General features: G+C 37.1%; 1 protein-coding gene across 1 annotated transcript in view; it reads left to right on the top strand.

The window, feature by feature from the left end:
- TBC1D15 (TBC1 domain family member 15) overlaps positions 1-26834 on the top strand; it is a 79189-nt gene that overhangs the window by 32024 nt on the left and 20331 nt on the right. Inside the window, exons 6-12 of the mRNA XM_060193520.1 lie at positions 7521-7623; positions 8733-8783; positions 9145-9342; positions 11552-11680; positions 12326-12429; positions 13530-13624; positions 20927-21043. Coding sequence (XP_060049503.1) covers positions 7521-7623; positions 8733-8783; positions 9145-9342; positions 11552-11680; positions 12326-12429; positions 13530-13624; positions 20927-21043 — 797 coding nt within the window. The remainder of the gene's footprint in view (positions 1-7520; positions 7624-8732; positions 8784-9144; positions 9343-11551; positions 11681-12325; positions 12430-13529; positions 13625-20926; positions 21044-26834) is intronic.

Below are 26834 nucleotides of genomic sequence, written 5' to 3'. Positions count from 1 at the left end.
GATGTTGTTGTTGGATAGGACAGAGAAATCGAGAGAGGAGGGGAAGACAGGGAGAGAAAGATAGACATCTGCAGATCTGCTTCATCGTCTGTGAAGCAACGTCCCTGCAGGTTGGGAGCCAGGGGCAACCAGGATCCTTACACTGGTCCTTGAGCTTTATGCCACGTGCACGTAGCCCGCTGCGCTACCGCCTGGTCTCCAGGTGCATATTTTTATTTTGAAACATGAAGCCATGGGGGTGATATTCCTGCTTGCTTATTTACTTGAGGATATACTATGACCTACAGCATAGGAAAAATAGATAAAAGATAAGGCCCCTGCCTTCATGGAGTTTGTACTTTTTTTTTTTGTATTTATTCCCTTTTGTTGCCCTTGTTTTTATTGTTGTAGTTATTATTATTGTTGTTACTGATGTCGTTGTTGTTGGATAGGACAGAGAGAAATGGAAAGAGAGGGGAAGACAGGGAGAGAGAAAGACACCTGCAGTCCTACTTCACCGCCTGTGAAGTGACTTCTCTCCAGGTGGGGGCTCCAACCGGGATCCTTCCGCCGGTCACGCCACATGCGCTTAACCCGCTGCGCTGCCGCCGGACTCCCGAATTTGTACTATTCTGAGACAAATAATGCTTATGCAAATAAATGTTACATTTCAATAGTAATACATGCTGTCAATAAGAGATACAAAGTATTATGAAAGCATATGACGATAATGGTTTGTTCTTTATGGAGCTGGAAGGGTGTGTGTGTGTGTGTAAGAGAGTGAGATGGAGAGTGATTAGAGTACCAGAGCTTTATCAGGTGTCATAGCACCTTCCATGTGGGGCCAAGGCTCGAACCTGGGCTGTGAGCAGGGTATATACCCACCTAGTGAAACTACAACTCAGTGTATAAGTCTTTGTATAATTTTTTTTTATTGAGAGGAGATAACCAGAGAAGATAAAATAGAACAGAATATGATCATAAATGATTAGCAGCCTTATTAGAGGAAAAAACTAGCAGACAAGACTTAACTTCCTACACTTGATTTCCTTCTCTTATTCTGCTTTGTTCTTAAGTTTTTGGTCTGCTAGAGACATGCCTCTACTTGGAGCAGGATATAGCATGTTAAGTAAGTCCTTCAAGAATTGCATACCCACCATCAGTTGTTTCTATTGAATATATTGTGTATTCCCCAGTGACATTGGGAACAGGTTTCCCTTGATTGACCTGAAATGTTTAAGAATAGTACATCAAGTATTTTACTTCCAAGACCCCTTTTACTCTAGGTTGAAAATAAGAATTTTGGAAGTCGGGCTGTAGCGCGGCGGGTTAAACGCAGTTGGCGCAAAGTGCAAGGACCGGCGGAAGGATCCGGGTTCAAGCCTCTGGCTCCCCACCTGCAAGGGAGTCGCTTCACAAGCAGTGAAGCAGGTTTGCGGGTGTCTTTTCTCTCCCCTTCTCTGTCTTCCCCATCTCTCTCCATTTCTTTCTGTTCTATCAAACAACGATGACATCAATAACAACAATAATGACTACAACAATGAAACAACAAGGGCAGCAAAAGGGAATAAATAAAAATAAAGAATTTTGTGTTTTTCTTAACATAAAATACACATCCTACTACACTGAACCATATAGACTACCAGAGGTTATATATTGAGTTACAATTGTAGAATATAGACACATCAGATAGCTGCCCACCTATTTTAAAAGATTTCAGATTTATGAGTCATCTGCTATTATTCTATTTCTTTTTAAAAATTTATTTATTAATGGAGAGGACCGAGGAAACAAGAACCACAGTACCACTCTCTCGTGTAATGCCAGGAATTAAATTTAAGACCTCATGCTTTCAAATTTAGTAAGCTAACCACTTCATCCCATCCTGAGTGGCCCAGTACCTAATTCTTGAGATATTAAAAATCCTTGTTCTTTTAAACTAAGATCTAATTAAAATGGAATCCCTAAATAAGCTAAAGTCCAAAGAGGTGGAAGTTCTCTAATTTTTATTTTAGTTATCAGCTATGATGATCTCATTTCATGCCACTGAAGCAGCTATTCTAAGCAAAAATATTTTAGTTATGTGCCTTGTGGTCAAAGATTGTTGTAGGGAAAAAAAGGAAGAGTAGTTCAGGAACACCTTGGTTTAAGCAACCTCACTAAGATGCCTTCATGCCGCCTTAGTTGAAAACCAAAAAACAATTGGACCACGCTGTATTTTTATCTGACTAACCTAAGTCAAAAAATGTCCCCTAATATTCTCCCTAATGTATTTAGGGCCTTTCTGTACAGATGAAGAGAAATTACAGATGTGTTAGGGACAGACAACCTTACAACAATGAGAAAGCATTTATTGACATATATGGTAATTTATATTTTAATAAAAGAGTGGGCCAAAGATTAGATTAGATGGAGCCAGTCATGCCGAGTTCCTTTTCAGTTCTACCGACTGGATCACCAGGCACAAAGTAAACAAGCTTCTTGAGACTTAATAGTTCTCAAATTATTTTCATATTTATTGGAAAAAACAGGTTGCCATATCATGCTCATTAATGTCCTTTGATTTAACACCAGTTAAAAATTCACTTGGGTGGTCTGGGAGGTGGCGTAGTAGATAAAGCATCGGACTCTCAAGCATGAGGTCCTGAGTTGAATCCTGGCAGCACATGTACCAGAGTGATGTCTGGCTCTTTCTCTCTCCTCCTATGTTTCTCATTAATAAATAAATAAAATATTCAAATAATAATAATAAAAAATCACTTGGATGACAGAATGAGTCATACTTTTTATCTCTCTGGAATCAAGTTGGTTGCTAGGATGTGTGAAAGTTACTAGTCTCATGAAATTGTTTTGTAGGATGGATCATTTTTTACCTTTTTTTTTTTTTTTTGAAGAAAGTATTTTTTGGGTAGAGATAAATACCAGGTGGGAAAGGGAAAGTGGAGAAGAAGAGAGAAAAAGAGACAATTGCAGCACTGCTTTGTTGTTTGTGAAGTTTCTCCCCTGCAGGTGGGGACTGGAGATGAGGAACTTGAATTTACACATTTTAACAAGTGTGTTCTACTAGGTGTGCCATTGCCTGTTCAGCCCCCTTTACCTTAATGCATAACAATTCAAGAAGTAAAATATACCTCCAAAAGCCAGGTTGATTGGATTATTATACTTTTAACCATTTATGAGATTTTTTTAAATTTTTATTTTATTTATTCCCTTTTGTTGCCCTTGTTGTTTTTTTATTGTTGTAGTTATTGTTGTTGTCGTTGTTGGATAGGACATAGAGAAATGGAGAGAGGAGGGGAAGACAGAGAGGAGGAGAGAAAGATAGACACCTGCAGACCTGCTTCACCGCCTGTGAAGCAACTCCCCTGCAGGTGGGGAGCCGGGGTTCGAACCGGGATCCTTATGCCGATCCTTGTGCTTTGCGCCACCTGCACTTAACCCGCAGCACTACAGCCCGACTCCCCCCCATTTATGAGATTAAAAAAAAAATTATTTATTGGGTAGAGACAGCCAGAAATCAAGAGGAGACGGGTGATGGAGAGAGAGAGATAAAGAGAAAGAGAGACCAGCAGCACTGCTTTACCACTCTAAAAGTTTTCCCCTGCAGGTGGGGACCAGAGGCTTGAACCCAGGTCCTTGCACATTGTAACATGTACACTTAACCAGGTGGCGTAACCACCAGCCCCCATTTATGAGATTAAGTTCTAGAACTTCATTTTATTTTCTTATGTATATACTTACATACATAACCTCCATATAGGTAAATAGTTTTGTTGGAAATACTCTACTATTTTTTATTTGCTGGTTTTGGTTGATATCCCTTGTAATACATACATATATATATATATATATATATTTAATATTTGTTTCCTTTTGTTGCCTTATTGTTGTAGTTGTTGTTGCTGTTGTCATTGGATAGGACAGAGAGAAATGGAGAGAGCAGGGGAAGACAGAGAGGGGGAGAGAAAGAGAGACACCTATAGACCTGCTTCACGGCCTGTGAAGCGACTCCCCTGTAGTTAGGGAGCCGGGGGCTCGACTAGGAGCCTTACACCACATGCGCTTAACCTGCTGTGCTACCACTGGACTCCCTCCTTGTAATATTTTTATTACTTTTATAATCAGAACACTGCTCAGCTCTAGCATATGGTGGTGTCAGGAATTGAATTTCAGACTTATAGGACTTGTGCCATGAAATTTTTTGCATAACCACTATGCTATCTCCTTGGCCTGTAATTTTTTTTTTTTTATAATTGAGATTTTTACATTGGTCATTTTTAGTAGCAGTATAAAAGTTCTGTCTGGATCTCAGTAATAATGTTGTTCAACTATTATAGTTACTGAGTTTATTCTGAGGTCTTTGGGAGAGACTCACTCTAAAATAGGAAAGATTTTTGAATATTCAATAGACATGCATCTATAGATGTGATAAAAAGATAATTTTCCTTAAATCTTGAGTAGCCCTAGTAGAATTTTTGAAAACTAGATAAAAACTTTTACTTGATTGCTGTAATTAGTTCGAAAGTCTTGAGTAATGTCATGAGACATTATCTTCCCCAAATACATAATAGTCCCTTGATTCGTGCAATATTTGCAGTATTTAAATTTACCAGACTAAATTAGTGTAGTAATCTGACAGTGGGTAGAGACATTGTGATAATCTCTGGAATGTAAACCTCCTTTGTTGAGGTTGTCTAGTGATGTACTCCTTGTCCTTTGATATTTAAAATGTTAGTTGGTTTCCTTTTAGGAAAAGCAGGCCTTAAATTTCTCTCTTCTATTTCTTCTTTTTTTAAAAAATTTTTTGATTATATTTATTTGCCCTTTTGTTGCCTTTGTTGTTTTTATTGATGTTGTTATTGTTGGATAGGACAGAGAGAAATGGAGAGAGGAAGGGAAGACAGGGGGAGAGAAAGACACAGACCTGCTTCACCGCCTGTGAAGGGGCTCCCCTGTAGGTGAGGAGCCAGGGGCTCGAACCGGGTTCCTTACTCTAGTCCTTGTGCTTTGCGCCACGTGCACTTAACCCTATGGGCTACTGCGCCCTCTCTCTTCTATAGTTTTCCCCTAGTTCTTCATTACAGAGCACTAAATAGGAATAAAATGCTTCCTTCCTTTATTTATTTATTTACCTCCAGGGTTATTGCTGGGGCTTAGTGCCTACATCATGAATCCACTGCTCCTGGAGGCCATCCCCCCCCCCTTTTTTTGCCCTTGTTGTAGCCTTGTGGATATTATTGTTGGTGTTGATGTAGTTCGTTGTTGGATAGGACAGAGAGAAATGGAGAAAGAAGGGGAAGATGGGGAGAGAAAGACACCTGCAGACCTGCTTCACCGCCTGTGAAGCAACTCCCCTGCAGGTGGGGAGCCGGGGGCTTGAACCTGGGTCCTTATGCTGGTCCTTGGGCTTTGTGCCACGTGCGCTTAACCTGTTGCACTACCGCCCGACCCCAACATGCTTCCTTTTTTAAAAAAGAATAAAAATGTTTGCTTAGGAAAAAAAAATTTAGGATTGCTTGTTAGGTGGACATTTTTTTCATCCCATTTTTGACTTAGTGATGATAATTTCAGATTGTCATCATAGTTCTCTGAGTCCATGGAGCTAAAGACTACATAACTGCTCACTTTCTACATGCAGAGTCAGTGTTTTCAGTTTATGACCATTTTTATTTCTTTTCAAGAAATAATCTGGCAATTTATTATTACCAGCAGCACTATCCTAGGAGAAAATTGTTCTATTTTAGTTTTCTTTTTCTGCTGCTACATTCAAAAACTGGCCAAATTGTTAAATACCTTGTGATAACCTGTTGGTTTTCATATAAACACAACTCCAGAAAGTCTTCAGAAAAAATGATGCTTAATAAAAAAATAAGCTTTTAAGTTAATATTTTTCGCCCACTTGAAGTGACTCAAACTTTAGCTTTTAAAAAAGCCAAGAAGCACGTTAAGCTACTATTGTCTCTGAAGATTGAGTGCTGTTTCTATTAAGAATAAGATCTTGTTTTGGATTTTATATCCCCTGTAGCATCGGGGTTGTATCCTGTTTTGCTAGAATTGAGAAGAGATAACTATTATTAAAGTTCTTATCACAAACATTTATAATAAACTAGAGGCAGATAGCAGCAAAATAAATGCATTTAACTTTTATTTTAAACTTGTGGACTTATTACAGAAAAGTATTTATTACAACCAACTTCTAAGTCAAAAAACTTACTGAATAGAAAAAAGATTGAATAATACATCTGATTAAATTAAATGTCCTTTTGGAATATATTTTACTTGCTCCATAGTTGTTAAGAAATGCATAAAAAGGCTTCCTTGAATTTAATAAGCCAGAAAAACATAGTACAACCAGTACTATGTATCATAAACTTGTTGAGTATTTCCACATGTATGCTAACAATTAAGGCTTGCATAATTAATGATCTTTGTTGTAGTGTGTGTGTGTGTGTGTGTTGGGGATTGAACCAGTTACATGTGAAACACATTTTTACCACTAAAATTGCATCTCTTAAGTATCTTGTGATTTTTAACATTTTTACTATTTTAACATATTGTATGGCAGTCCACCCAAGCTGTGGAGTGAAGCTAGAAACATTTCAAAATAGAGTATTTTTGTTTAGTGTATATACTACACAAACTGTAGAATTTTTTTTGTTTAAGATTTTATTTATTTATTCATGAGAAAGATATAGAAAGAACCCTACATCACTCTGGTGCATGTGCTGCCAGGGATTGAACTTGGGACCTCATGCTTGAGAGTCTAGTGCCTTAGCCACTGTGCCATCTCCCGGACCACGAATTTTTTTTTTTTAATTTATTAATGAGAAAGATATATAGAGAAAGTAACTACTGGACATCACTCTGGTACGTGTGCTGCTGGAGATCAAACTTGAGACCTCATGTTTTAGAGTCCAGTGCTTTATTCACTGCACCACCTCCCTGGACAATCAAACTGAAGAATCTCAAAGTGTTTTGAATTAAAATATTTTTGGTCATAGGTATGTTAGTAAGATTTTTTCCCTCCTTAATCCTTTTATTTTTAAATCCCTTTATTTATTATTGGATAATTGAGTCAGAGATTGAGAAGGAAGATAGAGAGGGAAAGAGAGACACCTGCAGGCCTGCTTTACCACTTGTGAGGTTTTCCTCCCTGCAGGTGGGCACCAGGGTCTTGAACCTGGAGCCTTGTGCACTGTAATGTGTGAACTTAATCAGATGTGCCACCACTTGGCTCCCCTCTTTAATTCTAGATAAGCATTTGGGTTCATTATAACTTAGCCCACCTGACTTTACTTGAAGTAAAAATTGCATGTTAGCCTTTTTATGTTTGTTCATTTAATATTTTGTGTTGCTTTAGAATTTATTTACTATATTTACTAGATATTTGCTAATGTTATATTTATTTCAAGCAGTTCTAGAATTGGACACTTAAGGTTTTTGTTACTGTTATGAAAAGGTAATTGTGAATGGATAATTATTTATGTAGTGTTTGATGTGCTGTGTCAGCATTTGCTACAAATTCCTTCTTTTTATTATAGATCTCCACAGGATAAAAGAATACTTCTTGTGAATTGTCAGAATAAGAGCCTTTCACAATCTTTTGAAAATCTTCTTGATGAGCCAGCATATGGTTTAATACAGGTATGTTTCTTAAATCAATCTTATACTTATCTGTTAATCTGACTTTATTATTTTATCTCTCTCACCTCTTAGTTTGTCAGATAAGTGGAATAGGAGAGTGTTTCTATATTTGTGGACTATAGAATTATTTTCTGTAAAGTTTGGAAATAATGATGTTTCATATAGTTTCTAAAATTCCAGAGCTTTGTTTTCCTTAGGTACTGTTACTCTGAACATAAATTCCCCCTCCATTTTAATATTGAAGTTGGACAATAGTAGATTTTTGCTACCACAATTTTTATTGGTTAACTGGGTCTTTTTTGACAGTTCACTTAAAATACTTGACCTCACTTGTAGAGGGGGAGCTTTATAAACAGTGAAGCAGGCTGCAGCTATCTCTTTCTCCCTCTCCCTCCTTCTATTTCTGCCTCTATCATAAAACATAAAATGTTAAAAAAATCAAGTATTTGAGTATACTTTTGCTAAAAATGTACACTTAGCATAGGTAAAAATAGTTATTTTTCATTTAGATTTCTGTGTAATGAAATGGTTTATCCATTTACTCTCTTATTTAATAAATATTTGAGTGCATATTGTCCCAGATATGCACTTATGAGGGAAGGGAACAAGAAACTAAATGTTGATTAAAATTAAAAGGGAAGGAACAGCTTTTTTTTCTATGAAAATAATTATATTAAAGATAGACCGCTAATAGGTAACTAACATTAAATATGAGTAAGCATGCAGTTTGAGATTTAGAAGCAATTTTTTTCTCTCTCTTTTTTTTTTTTGACCAGAACACTGCTCAGCTCTGGCTTATGGTCCTGCAGGGGATTGAACCTAGGATTTTGGGGCCTAAGGCATGAAAGTCTTTGCATAAACATTATGCTACCTACCCTCGCTCCTAGAAGCAAATTCTAACAGTAGAAAGTTCTTTCTGATTTTCAGGACAGGACTGTCCAGAACAGATTACTCTTGTTACAATGATTAGTTCACTAGATAATTTCGCTATAGTGTAAGTTTACATTTAAATAGCTTTTACTTAGCTATCAGATATTTTGTGTTAGGCCAGTGTGGTACTGCACACTTGAAGCAATTTTTTTTTTTTTTTTTGGTGTGTGTCTGTGAAGGCAGGACTGCCTGACAGAAGAAAGCTGTTGTGGGCTGTTCACCAATGGAAAGTAAGCACTGCACATATTTCTGATGTATTGGGCTGTCAGAAAAGTCATGACACATTTTTCTATGTAAAAATGTGTCATGACTTTTCTGACAGCCCAGTACGCAGATTGGATGAAGCCTGCAAATCATTTGTCTGCAATTCAATCATTAGTATGACTTGCCATTAAATGTACTACTTAAGAAAATGAAGATTGACTTAGAAAATTAAAATTTTTCTTCACTGAAGTAAATTTTAAGATAATCGTAGACTAATCTGTTAGTTCTGATTTCCCCTCTTTAAAAATAAAAAACTTTTTTTTTGTTGTTGGTCCCAAGATTCTTTATTTGAATTAATCATATTATTATTTTTATTCTGCTATATAGAAAATTAAAAAGGATCCTTATACGGCAACCATGGTAGGATTTTCCAAAGTCACAAACTACATTTTTGATAGTTTAAGAGGCAATGATTCCTCTACACATCAACGACCACCTTCAGAAATGGCAGATTTTCTTAGTGATGCCATTCCAGGTTTAAAGATAAATCAACAAGAAGAGCCAGGATTTGAAGTCATCACAAGGGTGAGTAGACATTTACATTAATGTTGCTATTATTATTATTATTTTTATATTATTATTATTATTTTAAAATTATTTTTACCAGCACTGCTCAGCTCTGGCTTATGGTGGTGCGGGGGATTGAACCTGGGACTTCAGAGCCTCAGGCATGAGAGTCTCTTTGCATAACCATTATGCTATCTACCCCTGCCCATTAATGTTGCTATTATATTGTAATTTAACAGGATTTTTGTGTATGCTGATAACCAAACCCAGTGTCTCACATGTGCAAACCATCTTTCTTACCACATAGCTACATCCTGGGCCAGAAATTTCTCTTAAGTGGATGCCAAATGCTATGGGAATAGAAACTCAATTTTGGTTGTGTCTGCCTCTTCTAATCTGTTCTTAAAACTTTATACTGACCAGTATGTCTAATACCATATGCTTGTTCTGCCACCTTGGTTTGTTCTTCGTCAACCGCAACTGTTCTCTCTTCATTGATGTTGTCTCTCTCTTTTTTTTTTTTTTGTTATTTCTTAATAATAATTCTTTGAAAAAAAGATTTATGGATATATTTATCTTTGAGTAGAGACAGACACCAGAATTTTGTAACACTCTAGAATTTGGTGGTGCCTGGAATTGAATCTGGGGCCTGAGGGGCCTCAGGAATGAAAGTCTGGTGTGTTACCACTGTACTATCTTCCTGACTTTGTCCTTTGATAGTGTACTATCTTCCTGACTTTGTCCTTTGATAGTAGCTCACTGAGTGCATAGCAGTGAATGAAAATTGCCTAGAGTTCTGCTTCTGCTTTGTTTCTTAGTAGGTACTAGAGACAACTTAGGATATCTTCTTAGAACTTTGCTTCTCAAGTGAGTTATCTATCTATCTCTCTTTCTTTTTTCTTTTCTAATTTTTATTAGATAGGATACAGAGAAATTGAGAGAGTACAGGGAGATAGAGAGAGGGAGAGAAAGATAAGACACCTGTACATCTGTTTTACCACTTGTGAAGTGGAACCCCTGCAGGTGGGGAGTGGGGGCTCCTTGCATTTGGTAATAATACGTGTGCTTAACCAGGTGCGCCACCACCTGGGACCTGAGTCCTTCCTTCATTTCCCTTCCCTCCCCCCCTTTCCTCCCTTTCCTTTTTTTTTTTTTAAAGGTTGATTTTAGCCCTAAATTGTGGCATTTTTTAAAATAGATGCTCAACAAGACTTTTGAATTTGCTACAATTCTAAGCTGCACATAGTTAGAAAATTATAAATATCTAAATTGTAGTACTTAATTAAAGGGCTTATCTTGTAAATGGTATTTTTAAATTACCAACATCTGTTAATTGGATAAAAGACTGTAGGAAATGCCAAGTGGAGTTAATGGATCATGAATCAGTTTTGAGAGCTACAAATTTTAGTTGAGAAGAAAAGCTAATTTTAGAATACGATAAATGGAATAATACTCTTTTTTAGTAACATTGCATATCATTTAGTTTGAAAAATATCTTACAGAATTTACATGTTGAATATTTTGTATTTGTGTAATTGAAATCCAAAATAGTAAATGTTTTTCTCTTTCTAAATTTATAAATCAGTTATTTGTATGTTTAGCAGGAGGAAAAAATATACGGGATCTTAACAACTAAAGTTCAGAAACTAAACCTTGGAAAATAGAGAACACCTTGGAAATGTTACAAATCATGTATGAGTAGTAGTGTTTTAGTTTTAATTTCCTTTTTAAAAAGATTTATTTTGGGGAGTCGAGTGGTAGCGCAGCGGATTAAACACAGGTGGCACAAAGTACAAGGACCATAAGGATCCTGGTTCAAACCCCCCCCCCCCCACCTGCAGGGGGTTGCTTTACAAGCAGTGCAGCAGGTCTGCAGGTGTCTCTCTTTCTCTCCCCCTCTTATCTTTACCTCTTCTTTCCATTTCTCTCTGTCCTATCCAACAACAATGACATCAATAACAACAACAATAAAACAACGAGGGCAACAAAAGGGAATGAATAGATAAATACTAAAAAAAAAGGCTTATTTTTATTTTTTAACATAAATGCAAGGCAAGAACAAGAACATCACTGGCACCTGTGACGTCAGGGGGTTGAATTTGGGACCTCATGCATGCAAACCGAACACTGCCTGTGGCGAACCTCTTAGACTGCTGTTGAGTTGCCATATACTCAGATGGTATTCTACCAGTTAAAGCTGTACTTCTGATTGCTTATCTTGTTTTAGATTGATTTGGGAGAAAGACCAGTTGTACAAAGAAGAGAGCCAGTATCACTAGAAGAATGGACTAAGAACATTGATTCTGAAGGAAGAATTTTAAATGTAGAGAATATGAAGCAGATGATATTTAGAGGGGTGTGTATATATATGTATATATGGTTTGTATTGTAAACTCGCTATTGAGGTTTTCTTTCTCAGTGAGGCAGAAGAAAAATGAACTTCCTTTTGGAAATTTCTGTAATGAGTGTGGCATTCATTTCTGTTGTCCTTGAGAATTGGGGGGGGGTACCATTTATTTTTAAATTCAAAGAAATGGCTATAGCTCTTTCTCTCCCCCCATTAATATTTAATGTATTAATTCAGTGAAAGAGACCAGAGTACTGCTCAACTTTGGTTTGTGGTGGTGCTGGAGATTGAACCTGGGACCTCAGAGCCTCAAGCATGAAAATCATTTCCATAACCATTATGCTACCTCCCCAGCTTGGGGAAGATATTCTTATTTGAAGTTTTATAAAGGAGACATATATTCCAGTAGTAGTTGCTTCACCCTGTAATTATTGAGCTGAGAAAGAATAATTAGTCCCTGTATATGCTATCCAGTCTACTCCACATTGTTAAAACTTTTTGGCAACTACCATTATTGTCAGTCTTAAAAGTTAAAAAGTAGACGGTACTTACGTATAAAACTCTCTCTTAGATATTCCAGTTTATTTATATGCAAGTTTTGTAAACTTAATGCATAGCTTCTTTTTCTGAGTCTAATATGCATGTTTCCTTCAGGGACTTAGTCATGTGTTGAGAAAGCAAGCATGGAAATTTCTCTTGGGCTATTTTCCTTGGGACAGTACCAAGGAGGAAAGAACTCTATTACAAAAACAAAAAACGTAAGTGATGGTCTTCTCTGTGTTTTTCAAAAGAAATTTAACTCATCCGTATACAGTAGTATAGGGATTTTAGATGAAGATTTGAAATAGACTAGCATATAGGAAAATACATTTATTTCTGTTTTTAATTTAAATATTAAAAGTACCTATTTTAGGACCAGTGTGGGTTGTATTGTTATATGGAAAACTGGGAAATGTTATGTATGTACAAACTATTGTATTTACTGTTGAATGTAAAACATTAATCCCCAATAAAGAAATTTTAAAAAGTACTAATAAGAAGCACTTATTAGTAGGATCTCATTGCAGTTATGTTGGTATGTAAAAAGAGATGATAAAATAATTCTATTATATAAATTTTCTTATTTTGGATACTTGAAAGATTACTAGAAAAATTTCAAAGCTATCTTGATTGCTTTTATAATTTATTATGAAATTATAAGAATGATTCATAAGTATATGTTTTTTAGGTTAATTACTTGGTGCTCTTGTAACGTAGTCTTTTTGGAACAGGGATTCTATTTTTAAGTAATTTCTGACTTAAAAAGAAACATATCAACTTTAGAATTGTATTTCTTGCCCCAGGTGTTAGTGTTTAACCTTTGATTTGAAATAAAGTTTGCTTAATCATTGTGTGCATAGTCAAACTTCCAGATAATCTCTTCTTTTAAACATTTTCACCAGCCTAAGACATTTCCAAATAGACAAGTATCTTCAGTAAGGGAATTGAAAAATGGAAGTTTTATGTCACATTTAAAAAAATTACGTAGGTTTATATTCAGAAATAGTAGTGGTTAAAATATCTAATGTGTAGCATAAATATAAATATGATATAAGATTAAAGTGAATGTTTTCCTAAAATCATCCCTAAAATTAGCCTAGGAGTTGCAACACAGTTTGTAACCTATATACAGCTATTTTCTTTTTCCTTTGCATTTTGTTTAGTTCATAGCTTCAAAGATGTCACAATTATGTCTGTAAACTTACATCCAATTACTAGTATAAAGTCTTTGATAAGTGTTTTAGAAAAACTCAGCTAACTTTTTTATCCAATTTTTAAAATACATTTTTGGTGGAGTTTCATTATTATTTTTTTATAGTGATGAGTACTTCAGGATGAAGCTACAGTGGAAATCTGTCAGTGAGGAACAAGAGAAGAGAAATTCAAGGCTAAGAGACTATAGAAGTCTTATAGGTAATTACAAAAAACTTCTTGGAAATGTAATGGAGGGTTACATTGATGTCTTTATAAGATTTAAGGAAGTAAAGATATATGTTACAGAGTTAGAAAATCAGGAGAAATCAGCGGCTGAGAGGTGGCTCAGCAATCAGATCATAGGACTTGTATACAGAGGCATTAGTCTCTGGCACAAGGTATTCTAGAGTGTTGCTTTTGATTGGTCTGTCTCTCTCTCGACCGCCCTGCCTCCATACCTCTCCCGTAATATAAAACTGGTTTAAAAAAAGAGACATAAGAACTGGAGAGTACGTTAGAATATATATTTATTGTCTTTGGTTATTATTCTTCTAGTAATATAAATTCAGTCTCTCTTTGTATTACTTATTTACTAATGAGAAAGAACACGGACTGGAGCATCATGCATACTCACACACATGGACACACACATGCACGCACGCCTGCACGTCCATACACACACACACAGTGCTGGGGATTGCGCTTGGGATTTTACACATGGAAGTCCTGCACTTTGTCATGCCATTTCGCCATTTGCAGGAGAGAATTTTTTTCTTTTTTTTTTTAATATATTTTTTTTTCACTTTTTTTTTTATTTAAGAAAGGATTAATTAACAAAACCATAGGGTAGGAGGGGTACAACTCCACACAATTCCCACCACCCAATTTCCATATCCCACCCCCTCCCCCGATAGCTTTCCCATTCTCTATCCCTCTGGGAGCATGGACCCAGGGTCATTGTAGGTTGCAGAAGGTAGAAGGTCTGGCTTCTGTAATTGCTTCCCCGCTGAATATGGGCGTTGACTGGTCGGTCCATACTCCCAGTCTGCCTCTCTCTTTCCCTAGTAGGGTGGGTCTCTGGGGAAGCTGAGCTCCAGGACATATTGGTGCGGTCTTCAATCCAGGGAAGTCTGGCCGGCATCCTGATGACACCTGGAACCTGGTGACTGAAAAGAGAGTTAACATACAAAGCCAAACAAATTGTTGAGCAATCATGGACCCAAAGCTTGGAAAAGTGGAGAGGAAGTATTAGGGAGGTACTCACTGCAAACTCTAGTGTACTTCTGCTTTCTTACTTTGGTGCCATACTCCAAACTCAGTCATTTTCTTCTTTGCGTTTCTACTTCTTTTTTTTTTTTTTTTACATGCATAACGTTCCCCAGATTCCCATTTAACAATACCACCCCCACTATTTCATTCATCATTTTTCATGGACCTGTATTCTCCCCACCCACCCACCCACCCCAGAGTCTTTTACTTTGGTGTAATACTCCAATTCCATTTCAGGTTCGACTTGTGTTTTCTTTTCTAATCTTGTTTTTCAACTTCGGCCTGAGAGTGAGATCATCCCGTATTCATCCTTCTGTTTCTGACTTATTTCACTCAACATGATTTTTTCAAGGTCCATCCAAGATCGGCTGAAAACGGTGAAGTCACCATTTTTTACAGCTGAGTAGTATTCCATTGTGTATATATACCACAACTTGCTCAGCCACTCATCTGTTGTTGGACACCTGGGTTGCTTCCAGGTTTTGGCTATTACAAATTGTGCTGCCAAGAACATATGTGTACACAGATCTTTTTGGATGGATATGTTGGGTTCCTTAGGATATATCCCCAGGAGGGGAATTGCAGGGTCATAGGGTAGGTCCATTTCTAGCCTTCTGAGAGTTCTCCAGACTGTTCTCCACAGAGGTTGGACCAATTGACATTCCCACCAGCAGTGGAGGAGGGTTCCTTGGACCCCACACCCTCTCCAGCATTTGCTGCTGTTACCTTTTCTGATGTGAGACATTCTCACAGGAGTGAAGTGGTATCACATTGTTGTCTTGATTTGCATTTCTCTGACAATCAGAGACTTGGAGCATTTTTTCATGTGTTTCTTGGCCTTTTGGATCTCTTCTGTGGTGAATATTCTGTCCAAGTCCTCCCCCCATTTTTGGATGGGGTTATTTGTTGTCTTGTTGTTGAGTCTGGCAAGCTCTTTATATATGTTGGTTATTAAACTCTTATCTGATGTATGGCATGTAAAGATCTTCTCCCATTCTGTGAGGGGTCTCTTGGTTTGGGTAGTGGTTTCTTTTGCTGTGAAGAAGCTTTTTAATTTGATGTATTTTTTTCTTTCATCCCTTCCAGCCTTCCCTACCTCGCTCTCTCCTTCTTCCTTTTCTTCATATATCCATCCATCTCTGTCTAATTTTATGAGAAAGAGAGAGAGAGACTGACTGACCGACCAGAGCTGAGAGAGAGAGAGAGAGAGAGAGAGAGAGAGAGAGAGAAAGAGAGAGACTGACCGACCAGAGCTCCATTTCAGCATATAGAGATCAAATAAGGTGTTTCACTTATGTAAGTCCTATAATTTACCCACTGAGTCACCTTTCTGGGGCCCTATTTAGTATATTTATTTGTAAGTACTGCTGGGCTTCATTTTTGTTCCACAATGTGAATTAATAAACACATTTAACTTTATTTCTTGTTAACTTGATTCCATTAAGAAAAATTGCTTCTTCCCCAATACAAAATAGTTTATTATAAAAAATTGAGAACTTGATATGAACAAAAGAAGAAAATGTAAGTTTTGTTTCTACATCCAGAAATTACTATGATTACTAAATTGGTTTGTATCCGTAGGCCCTCTCTAAATATGCATACATATATTTTCTTAGATAAATGACTCCAGATGGTTTTGGTAGTATCTGAAAATTGACTAAATTTACCTCTGAATAACTACTTCTACTATCTCACAGGAAAGTAGGGAAGACAGAGTTGATTCTTATAAAGGCAAAAGGTTGGAGATCTTGAAGTACAGTGATAAAGTCTATACTTTATGACTTGCATGATGTTTCCTGAGGAACACTCAGTGCTATTTATATGTAAAGAAAAAAAGTCAGTGGACTGCTTTTTCCTGTTTGGGCATAAAATATATGAAATGAAAAGGGTCTTAGAGGTGTCCTAAGTGGTGGCACACCCAGCTGAGTGCACATACTATCATGTGCAAAGATCCAGGTTTGAGCCCCTACTCTCCACCTGCTGAGGTACACTTCATGAGCAGTGAAGCCAGTCTGCAGGTGTCTGTTTTTTTTCCATCTTCCCCTCCCTTCACACTTGATCTCTGTCCTACAAAATAAAATAGGAAAAACAAAGAGAACAAAAAAGAAAGAAAGGAAGAAAAAAAAAAAAAAGGCCACTGGAAGCAGTGAATTCCTAGTGCTGGCACAGAGTTCCAGTGATTACTCTGATGGCAATTAAAAAAAAGACAAAGAAGAAAAGAAAAAAAAGACAGAGAGAAAGAAAGGTATCCAAGAGATCACCTAACCTGGTGTTTTAGGGTTGGGATTTTATCTATATTTATTTACTTATGTATTTTATTATCATGTCACTGTTCAACTGTCTTGTACAGTGGTGCTAGAGATTCAGCTTGAGTCTTTAATGCCTCAGCCATGAAAGTCTTTTTGCATAGCCATTGTGCTGTCTCTCCAGCCTCTAATCTAGTACATTTATTTATTTATTTATTTATTTATTGGCTAGAGACTGAGAAATTTAGAGGGAAGGGAGGAGGTAGAGGGAAAGAGACTGAAAGACACCTGCAGCCCTGCGTCACCATGATGAAGCTTTTCACCTGTGGGTGGGACCAGGGGCTTGAGCTCAGGTCCTAGTGCACTTTAATGTATGTGCTTAACCAGGGGCATCATTGCCTGGCATCTTAATCTAGTGTTTGAAACCTTTTCTATACACATGACATATCCAGTTCCCTTTTTATCATGTAATAACAGTGATAACTGTTAACACTTCCATTTTTATAAATAGTAATAATAATAAAAAAAAAACCCATAAACCAAAGTGTCATCCAAAATGCTCTAGTAGCTTCTCTTCATACTAAAAATTCAACTCTTTGGCACAATAATCATGTCTATAGCCTAGCTACACATTTAAAAAAAAAGTATTTTCTAATTTGAAGGTACATATGCACCCCTATGTTCATATGTTTATCATAGCTGCATTACTCACAAAAGCCAACGAGTGAAAACATCCTAGATGCCCTCCAAGGTGAGGGGAAGATTGGGATTTTAGAGTTCTCGGTCTAGTGTCTGAGCATTTGATATTTGCCTTGATTCACTAACATTTTTCATATTACTCTGTCCATTTTACTCTTCCTTTTTTTTCCCCTCCCCCCTCCCCTACTCTTCCTTTTTCTGATGTCCACTTTTTCTGTTGCTTTTGTGTCCCTAGTTCTAGTCTACCACTGATGACCTCATTTTGAGTATAGTACTCCTTTCAGTAATTCTTGCAAGGCATGATTGGTAGTAAATTTCTTCAGTTTCTGTATGTTTGGGAATGTATTATTGATTGTTTATTTTACCAGCGCACTGTTTAGCTCTGGCTTACGGTGATATAGAGAATGAATCTAGGACTTTGAAGCCTCAGACATGAGAGTCTGTTTACATAACCAATACACTGTTTCCCCTGTCCTTTCCTCCCTCCTCCCTCCCTCTTTCTTTTCATTCTTTCTTTCTTTTTTTCTTTCATTAGATAGGACAGTGAGAATTTGAGAAGGAAAAGAGAGATAAGGATACCTGCAGACCTGCTTCACCACTTTTTTTTTTTTAAATCTTTATTTATTTATTGGATAGACAGCCAGAAATCAAGAGGGAAGGGGAGATAGAGAAGGAGACACCTATAGCATTGCTTCACCATTTGCAAAGCTTTTCCCTACAGATGAGGACTAGGGGCTCGAACCTGGGTCCTTGTGCATTTTATCATGTGAACTCAACCAGGTGCACCCACCACCTGACCCCAGCCTGCTTCACCACTTGTGAAGTGTTCCCTGTGCAGGTGGGGATTTGGGTCTCACACCCAAACCACACATAACCATGGATCTTTGCTCATGGTTATGTGTGCACTCAACAGGATGTGTGCCACTGCCCAACCCCCTTTATTTATTTTTTAATGAGAAAGATACAGAACAGGAAGAGAGAAACCATAGCACTTCTCAACTTTGGCTTCCAAGTAGTTTGGGAAAGTTTTCATTTCTCCTCTCTACTTGAAGGATAATTCGGCAGGGTAGAGTATATGTGGTTGGTAGTCCTTATCTTTTAGTACAGTGAATGTATCATTCCATTTTTTTCCCTTTGTTTTTTAATTCTTAGCCACTACGCCACCTCCCAGATCACTGTTTTTTAATTCTCTTGCCTCTAGTGTTTGTTGTAAGAGATCTGTAGATAGCCTGATGGTTCTGAATTTGTATGTCAAATTCTTTTTTCTGTAGTGGCCTGCATTATTTTTTCTTTGCCTTTGACTTTGCTTAGTTATACAATGATGTGTGGTATGGCCATTTTGAGTTAGAAGTCAGGAGTGTTCTTTCAGCTTCCTCTATGTTTATATTTTCAGCACTTCCCAGGTGTGGAAAATTTTCTGATATGACTTTTTTGAATCTGTTCTCTACTCCTCTCTCCTTGTCTTCATCTTCAAGAATTTCAGTTTGTATTACATTTTTGCTTCTGCTACTAAACCAAGAATTGCTTCATTTTTCATGAGTTTTTCCTCTCCACCAGCCTTGTACTGAGAATGGTGGTTTTTTTCATCTAGCCTTGATGCTCTCTCCTATAGTTGAATTATTCTAATTACTAGGCCTCTTAGGTAAGTCCTAACTCCCTTCAAAACATCCTTTACTTCATGTATCTCCATTTGAAGTTTTCTTTGTGAATTTTGTAGCTCACTGGTGGAATGATCTCAGAGTTCTGAAGTTGTGTTTGTATATATGGTTGGGGTCTTGAATTGCCTTCATAGTAAGTTTTCTGATTCAAACTCAGACATTATTTCCAAATCCTTTTACCTGTCCATGTTTTGCTTAAGCATGGTATTTGCTACTCAGCCAGTAGGTGAGCAGGTGGTGCTGTCTGGGTTTTTTTGTTTCTTTATATTGTTGGTGGGGAAAAGGGGAGTGTCTCTTATATTCACCTGTGAGGCTTTAGCAGTGAGGTTTTACCACCTCGTCTCAGACTTAAAAAAAAAAAAATTATTGATTGATTGATGAGAAAGACAGGAGAGAGAGGAAGAACCAGGCTTCACTCTGGTACATCTTCTGCCTGGGATCAAACTCAGGATCTTATGCTTGAGAGTAATGCTTTTTTATCCATTGCCACCACCTCCTGGACCACCCAGACACTCTTCTGATCTCTGGCAGCGCACTTCTGCCCTTTGAGCAAGGGACACAGCTTTTGCCTTAGACTAGTGCTCTGATCTCCACCTTCTTAGGCCACGCCTGTGAGTTCTGCCCAGCAACTTCCCAGTGTAAATTCTGACTCAGATCGTCTTAGTAGAGCTTACTCATGCCCCCTTTCCACAAAGTAAACCCACCTATGGCTCCATGATTTTCTCCAAACTTTGCAGTTGCAATGTTGTAGTATTGTAGTATTCCTGATGATTTTTCATTGCTTTACGTGGTTGTTTCTGATCATGATTTTTTCATTGTTGTTACTTCATGGTCATGTCCTCAGAAGTCTTAGCCTAAGTTAGAAGACTTCTATATTTAGATAAAAATTAAAAAATCGAAAATGTATTCTTGAGGTTATTAGATTGGTTTTTGAAAAATATTGCAGAATGCTATATTTGTCAGATATGATAGCATATCTGACAAAATACAGATTTTTTTCTTTAAGCAAAAGCTTGACAAGTATAAGTAATAAAACATTCTTTACTCTTAATTTGAATCTTTATAAAAATTTGCTTTTTGTAGCAAAAGCAGCTCTTAGGTGCTATAAAATACATGGTAGTTACCAGAGGGGAAGGGATAGGAAGTGAGAAGACTGGGTAAAGGGGATCATTTTGTAATGTGTGCTCAGCCATGTTATACCCGGCTCCTAAGGGGATCATTTTGATAGTGTGATGGCCCTCCTTCTAGGACTTCGGTGGTGTAGTGATATATATATGCAACTGAAAGGTGTAAGGTCCAAGTAGAACCTGAACTGGAATTGGCATATTGCACCAAAGTAAAAGACTCTGGGGTGGGTGGGTGAGGGGAGAATACAGGTCTAAGAAGGATGACAGAGGACCTAGTGGGGGTTGTATTGTTATATGGAAAACTGAGAAATGTTATGCATGTACAAACTATTGTATTTACTGTTGAATGTAAAACAATAATTCCCCAATAAAGAAATTAAAAAAAAAGAGAAAGGTGTAAGGTCACACTCTTGAAACTTTATAATATTATAATCAAATGGTAAATCAATAAAATTTGATTTAGGAAAATAAAAATAATTACTTTTGAAACGTTTTCAAATATGTGATAATTTCCCTCCTCAGAAAAAGATGTTAACAGAACAGATCGAACAAACAAGTTTTATGAAGGCCAAGATAATCCAGGGTTGATTCTACTTCATGACATTTTGATGACCTACTGTATGTATGATTTTGACTTAGGTAAGTTTTCTTCTAAGATCCCAATTTAAAAAATGATATGCATTTATTTTAGAATTTGAATTTATTATTATTAGAAATATGTAATCTGTGACTTAGTTTATACAGGGGTTATTTCAAAGACCAGAAACTTAAGATAGGTGATCTCATGTATTACTTGACTGCTGAGTCCACGAATGAGGTCTAGGTAAACTTGTATTGACTACAGTCTCATTAATAGTAAAGGAGGAGACAAGATTGATTGAAAACAAATAAGTTATAAGCATCAAAAGTGGACAGAACTCAAGGGAGAGTAATTTTTTATTTTATTTTATTTTTATTTTTTTCCCTTTTGTTGCCCTTGTTTTACGGCATTGTTATTATTATTGTTGTTATTGCTTTTGTCGTTGTTGGATAGGACAGAGAGAAATTGATAGAGGAGGAGAAGACAGAGAGGGGAGAGAAAGGTAGACACCTGCAGACCTGCTTCAGCTCCTGTGAAGTGAACAGAGCCTCTGCAGGTGGGGAGTTGGGGTCTCCAACCGGGATCCTTACGCCTGTCCTTGTGCTTCATGCCTTTTGTGCTTAACTTGCTGCACCTCCGCCCAGCTCCAAGTAATTTTATATAGAGCAAAGACACACCTCAGGATGTTTCTGTGAAAGAAAAGTATCTTAGAAAATTAAAAAAAAATTATTTGTGATTATACTTTTTTATAGTGTAAATTCATAACATTTTAATGTAAATATTTTTGAGATTTATTTTATTTCATAGAAGATGTGAGAAAGGGAATATGAGAGAATGATATAGGAGCAAGAGTCCCAACTGGCATATTCAGTGCTACAGATCAAACCTGTAGCCGTAAGCACGTAAATCCCGTGTTTTGTTAGCTGAGTCATTTCTTTGGCTACAATAATGATCTTAATGACCAGTTAAATTGTATTCAGCACTGCAGAAAACAGTTGAGTTTCTAATTAAAGGAAAAAACAATTTTTTTCATTTGATATAAGGAAAAGCTTCAGTTAGACTCAACTATATGGGGATTTGGTGGTGGCGTACCCAGTAGAGTACACATGCTAACATGCACAAAGGCCTGGGTTTAAGCTCTGGGTTCTTACCTTCAAGAAGGAAACTTCACAAGTAGCAGCAAAGTGTTGCAAGTATTTGTCTTTTCTCTCTTTTCTCTTACCCTCTATCAAAGGAAAAGAAAAATGCTCACCTGGAGTTGTGTAGGTACTGAGCTCTAGTGATGATCTTGGTGGCAAAAAATTTATATGTAGATGAAAACTCCTTTTTATTGTAGGAGTTTTAGACTGACAGGGAGTTTCATGTCTAACACCTCCTCAGTGAAGGAAATTTGCAATGAAAATAATTTTAAGGAACTATTTAAGAAATCATGGTAATGCTGATTAAGTTGTGTGTCAGCACTATTGCAGAATCTGAGTGTCACTGAATGATAATTCCTTTAATTAAAAGGAATTTGTACATTAATTCCACTTCCACAAATTCATGACATACCCCAAAGAACCTCATGTATAAAATAAAATAGATTAAAAGCAACTAGAATATGAGACTAATTTCACTGCTTGTTGCAGTTTAGAGTTACAGAAGACATATGGAAGTGACCCCCTGCAAATGTTGAAGACTTAAAGGATTAAATTAGTTTCTTAGAAAATTTTAAAAAATTTTAATTTATGATTATAGTGGGATACAGGATTGTAAAATTACAGGGTATAGGTCCATATTATACCCACTACCCAAGTTCTGTGTCTCTGCCCTCCCATTTCCCATCATAGTTCTCACAAGTTTTAGAAACAGTGTGTTGAATTTTTATTCATTATAACTATATAATAGCTTTATATTTATTTGCAGACAAGGGTGCTTGAATGGAACACTTTGAATTATTTCTGTTATAAACTATATGCAGTCAAATTCAGATAAAATTTCCTTCATCTTTTATCTTATATCTGACTTTATTTGTATAGTTGTAGTGCTTTATAGGAAAGTTCTGATCATGACAATTTAGTCTCCAACCTATTTAATCCTTTAATTGTGTTAATGAGGGCCTTTAGAGAAATGTAAGTATTGAGATTACAATTATTACATAATCACCTGTACGTAAACAGAGATTTTCTTTTTGTTTATTTATTTGGTTATAGGGAATAGACCATATGGTTCCAGAAATATCCCACTATCTGTCTACAAATTGGAGATTCAGGAAAGCTGCTGGTGTAGTTCAAAGACCTGATAGCAGGAAAGATGATGGTGTAGATGCCAGTCTGAGTGTGAATGTAGGAAAACTGAACACTGAGGGAGAGCAGATCATTGTCTCACCTCAAGCAGTCAGACAGAAAACTTACTCACCCTACCTCACCTTCTTAATGTTGAGGCTCTCAAACAGATTACATGATGCCACTTTCACTGGAAGGACAGTCTGCTTTATTTCAGTTTACCAATTCTTTTTTTTTTTTTTTTTAAGATTTTATTTATTTACTCATGAGAAAGATAGGAGAGAGAGAAAGAACCAGACATCCTCTGGTAAATGTGCTGCCAGGGATTGAACTCAGGACCTCATGCTTGAGAGTCCAATGCTTTATCCACTGTGCCACCTCCCAAACCACTAAGTTTACCAATTCTAATGCTAATATTTTCCAGAAACACCTTCACAGAAGTTGTTTATATACCAGGAAATAAAGTTTATCTGGGCATCCTATGGCCCATTTCACTTGACGCATAGAAGTAATCATCTCAAGTTTGCATAATTTTAAAAAGCCTCTGCAAGAAATTTATAGAAACACTTACCTTTCTATAAGGTAATATGTCACACTTGATTTTTTTCTCCCCAGAACACATTTTTCTCCAAATGTTTTGGTAGCTCTACAGTCTGATATTACAATTGGATGGCTGACATGGGAATCTAAGTGTCCCCCCCTTTAAAAAATTTTTTTTATTGGAGAATTAATGTTTTACATTTGACAGTAAATACAGTAGTTCGTACATGCATAACATTTCTCAGTTTTCCATATGACAGTACAACCCCCACTAGCTCCTCTTGTCATCTTTTTTGGACTTGTATTCTCCCCCCGCCCACCCACCCTAGAGTCTTTTACTTGGTGCAGTACACCAATTCCAGTTCAGGTTCTACTAACTGTTCTTTTATATTAAAGTGGTAGAGTCATACTTTTCCACAGGATACATTCTGTACATAGTGAGGTTAATAGATTATAGGCATAGCAGCAAGTGATAGGGAAGAGACTCAGAAGATAGAGCTAATTTTTTTTTTCTTTTTAAAAAGACTGCTTTTTTCTTTATTATTATTATTTTTTGTCTCCAGGGTTATTACTGGGGCTTGGTGCCTGTACCACCAATCCACTGCTCCTGGAGGCCATTTTTTCCATTTTTGTTGCCTTTGTTGTTTTTATTGTTGCAGCTTTTGTTGTTGGATAGGACAGAGAGAAAACGAGAGAAGAGGGGAGGAGAGACAGACATTTGCAGACCTGCTTCACTGCTTGTGAAGAGACCCCCCTGCAGGTAGGGAGCCGAGAGCTTGAACTGGGATCCTTATGCTGGTCATTGTGCTTTGCGCCACCTGGCACCCGGCCCCCGCTAAATTTTTATTTGTAAGGAAACCCTGAGGTGATGCAAGTATCTTCTGCTATATATCTAAACTGAGTTTTCTCAAGAGGCTTGGTTTACATGCTTTCTGCTAGAGTTTTTAAAGTTTTCTTCCAAAATAGAAAGAAAGATAAGAGAATCATGGTCATTTCTAGTAGGAATTGTTCCCTTTCTCTTTTATTTAATCTTCATATGTTCACTTGTATATACTTAAAATTTTATGTATACATATCTACCATATATTTATATAATGCATATATTTATATTATACATGTCACATAAGTTATGTATAGATGCAAGTATACAGTATGTAAGTATATAATGTACTCTATTTTTAAAATATTTATGTAATTTTTTATTTATAAAAAGGAAACATTGACTAAACCATAGGATAAGAGGGGTACAATTTCACACAGTTCCCACCACCAGAACTCTGTATCCCGTCTCTTCCCCTGATAACTTTTCTGTTCTTTAACCCTCTGGGAGTATGGACCCAAGGTCATTATGGGATGCAGAAGGTGGAAGGTCTGGCTTCTGTAATTGCTTCCCTTCTGAACATGGGCATTGACAGGTCGATCCATACTCCCAGCCTGCATCTCTCTTTCCCTAGTGGGGAAGGGTTCTGGGGAAGTGGAGCTCCAGGACACATTGGTGGGGTTGTCTGTCCAGCGGTTGTCAGCATCCTGCTAGCATCTGAAACCTGGTGTCTGAAAAGAGAGTTAACGTACAAAGCCAGACAAATTGTTGACCGATCATTAACCTAAAGGCTGGAATAGTGCAGATGAAGAGTTGGGGGGGGGTCCTCCATTTTGTAAATATTTATTAATGGAGAGAGAGAATGATTCAGAGCATCACTCTGGCACACGAGATGCTGAAGATCAGACTGGGGACCTCTTGCTTTTAAATCCATAGCCCTAGCCCCCTGTGCCACCTCCATGTCTACATAATACACTTTATGACTGAGTTTATTGCAACAGGTTTTGATGAGTAACAAGAATATAAACTTCAGTACCTTTCTTCAGAAGTTCCATGTCCTCCCTTTCAGGAATATATACTACCCTCCTCTAACAAACTTCCTCTTAATCCTTCTCTAATAGTGATGACAATAAGAATAATATAAGCTTTGGATTTGCAAATGAAAGATGCTTATTTCCATTTTTTTTATTTGTGGTTAATAGTGGGTTACATTATTGTGAGATTATAGGGTATAGTTTCATACTACACCACCACCAAAGTTCTATATCCCCACCCTCTCACCTCCCAATAAGAACTACCATAGTTCTGTGGTCCAGGAGGTGGCGCAGTGGATAAAGCATTGCACTCTCAAGCATGAGGTCCTGAGTTCAATCCCCGGCAGCACATGTACCAGAGTGATGTGTGTTTCTCTCTCTCTCTCCCTCTCCCTCTCCCTCTGTCTCTCCCTCTGTCTCTCCCTCTCCCTCCCTCTCTCTCTCTCACCCTCTTATTGATAAATAAATAAAATATTTTAAAAAAGAACTACCATAGTTCACACATAGTCTTAGAAATAATTTGCTGCCCTTCCTGTCTGCCTGCCTGTTCATGCATATCAGTTCTCTAGATTACACATGAAGGAAACCATCGAGTGATTGTCTTTCATCTCTTTACTTATTTCACTTAGCAGAATCACCTCCAGCCCCATCCATTTTGTCCCAAAGGACACAATATTATCTTTTTTGATTGCAGAGTAGTATTCCATGAAATATAAATCCCATAACTTTTTTTAGCCAGTCACCTGTTGATAGGCATATTTAGGTTGCTCCCACTCTGACTATTCTGAGTAATGCAGCTATGGACAGAGCTATGGACAGAGGGGTGCGTATGTCCCTTCAAATTAGTCCCTTCAAATTAGCATGTTCTTTGGATTAATGCCTAACAGTGGAATTGCTGGGTCATAAAGTAATTCCGGTTTTGTTGAAGGACTCTCCATACAGTCTTCCAAAGGGGCTGCACCATTTTGCATTCCAGCCAACAAGGCCCCTCTTTCTCGACAACCTCTCCTATACTTGTCATTTCCTGTTTTGTTGATGAAAACCATTTTTCACAGGTGTGAGATGGAATTTCAGTGTCGTTTTAATTTGCATTTCTTTGATAAGTGAAATGGAATATTTTTTCGTATGTCTGTGGACCAAGTGTATCTCTACAAACCTAGTTCTTGGGCCCACTTTTTAAATGCATTACTTT

This window comes from Erinaceus europaeus, chromosome 7 (assembly GCF_950295315.1).
Source record: "Erinaceus europaeus chromosome 7, mEriEur2.1, whole genome shotgun sequence".
Lineage (NCBI taxonomy): Eukaryota > Metazoa > Chordata > Mammalia > Eulipotyphla > Erinaceidae > Erinaceus > Erinaceus europaeus.
This window is presented reverse-complemented; position numbering and strand designations above follow the sequence as displayed.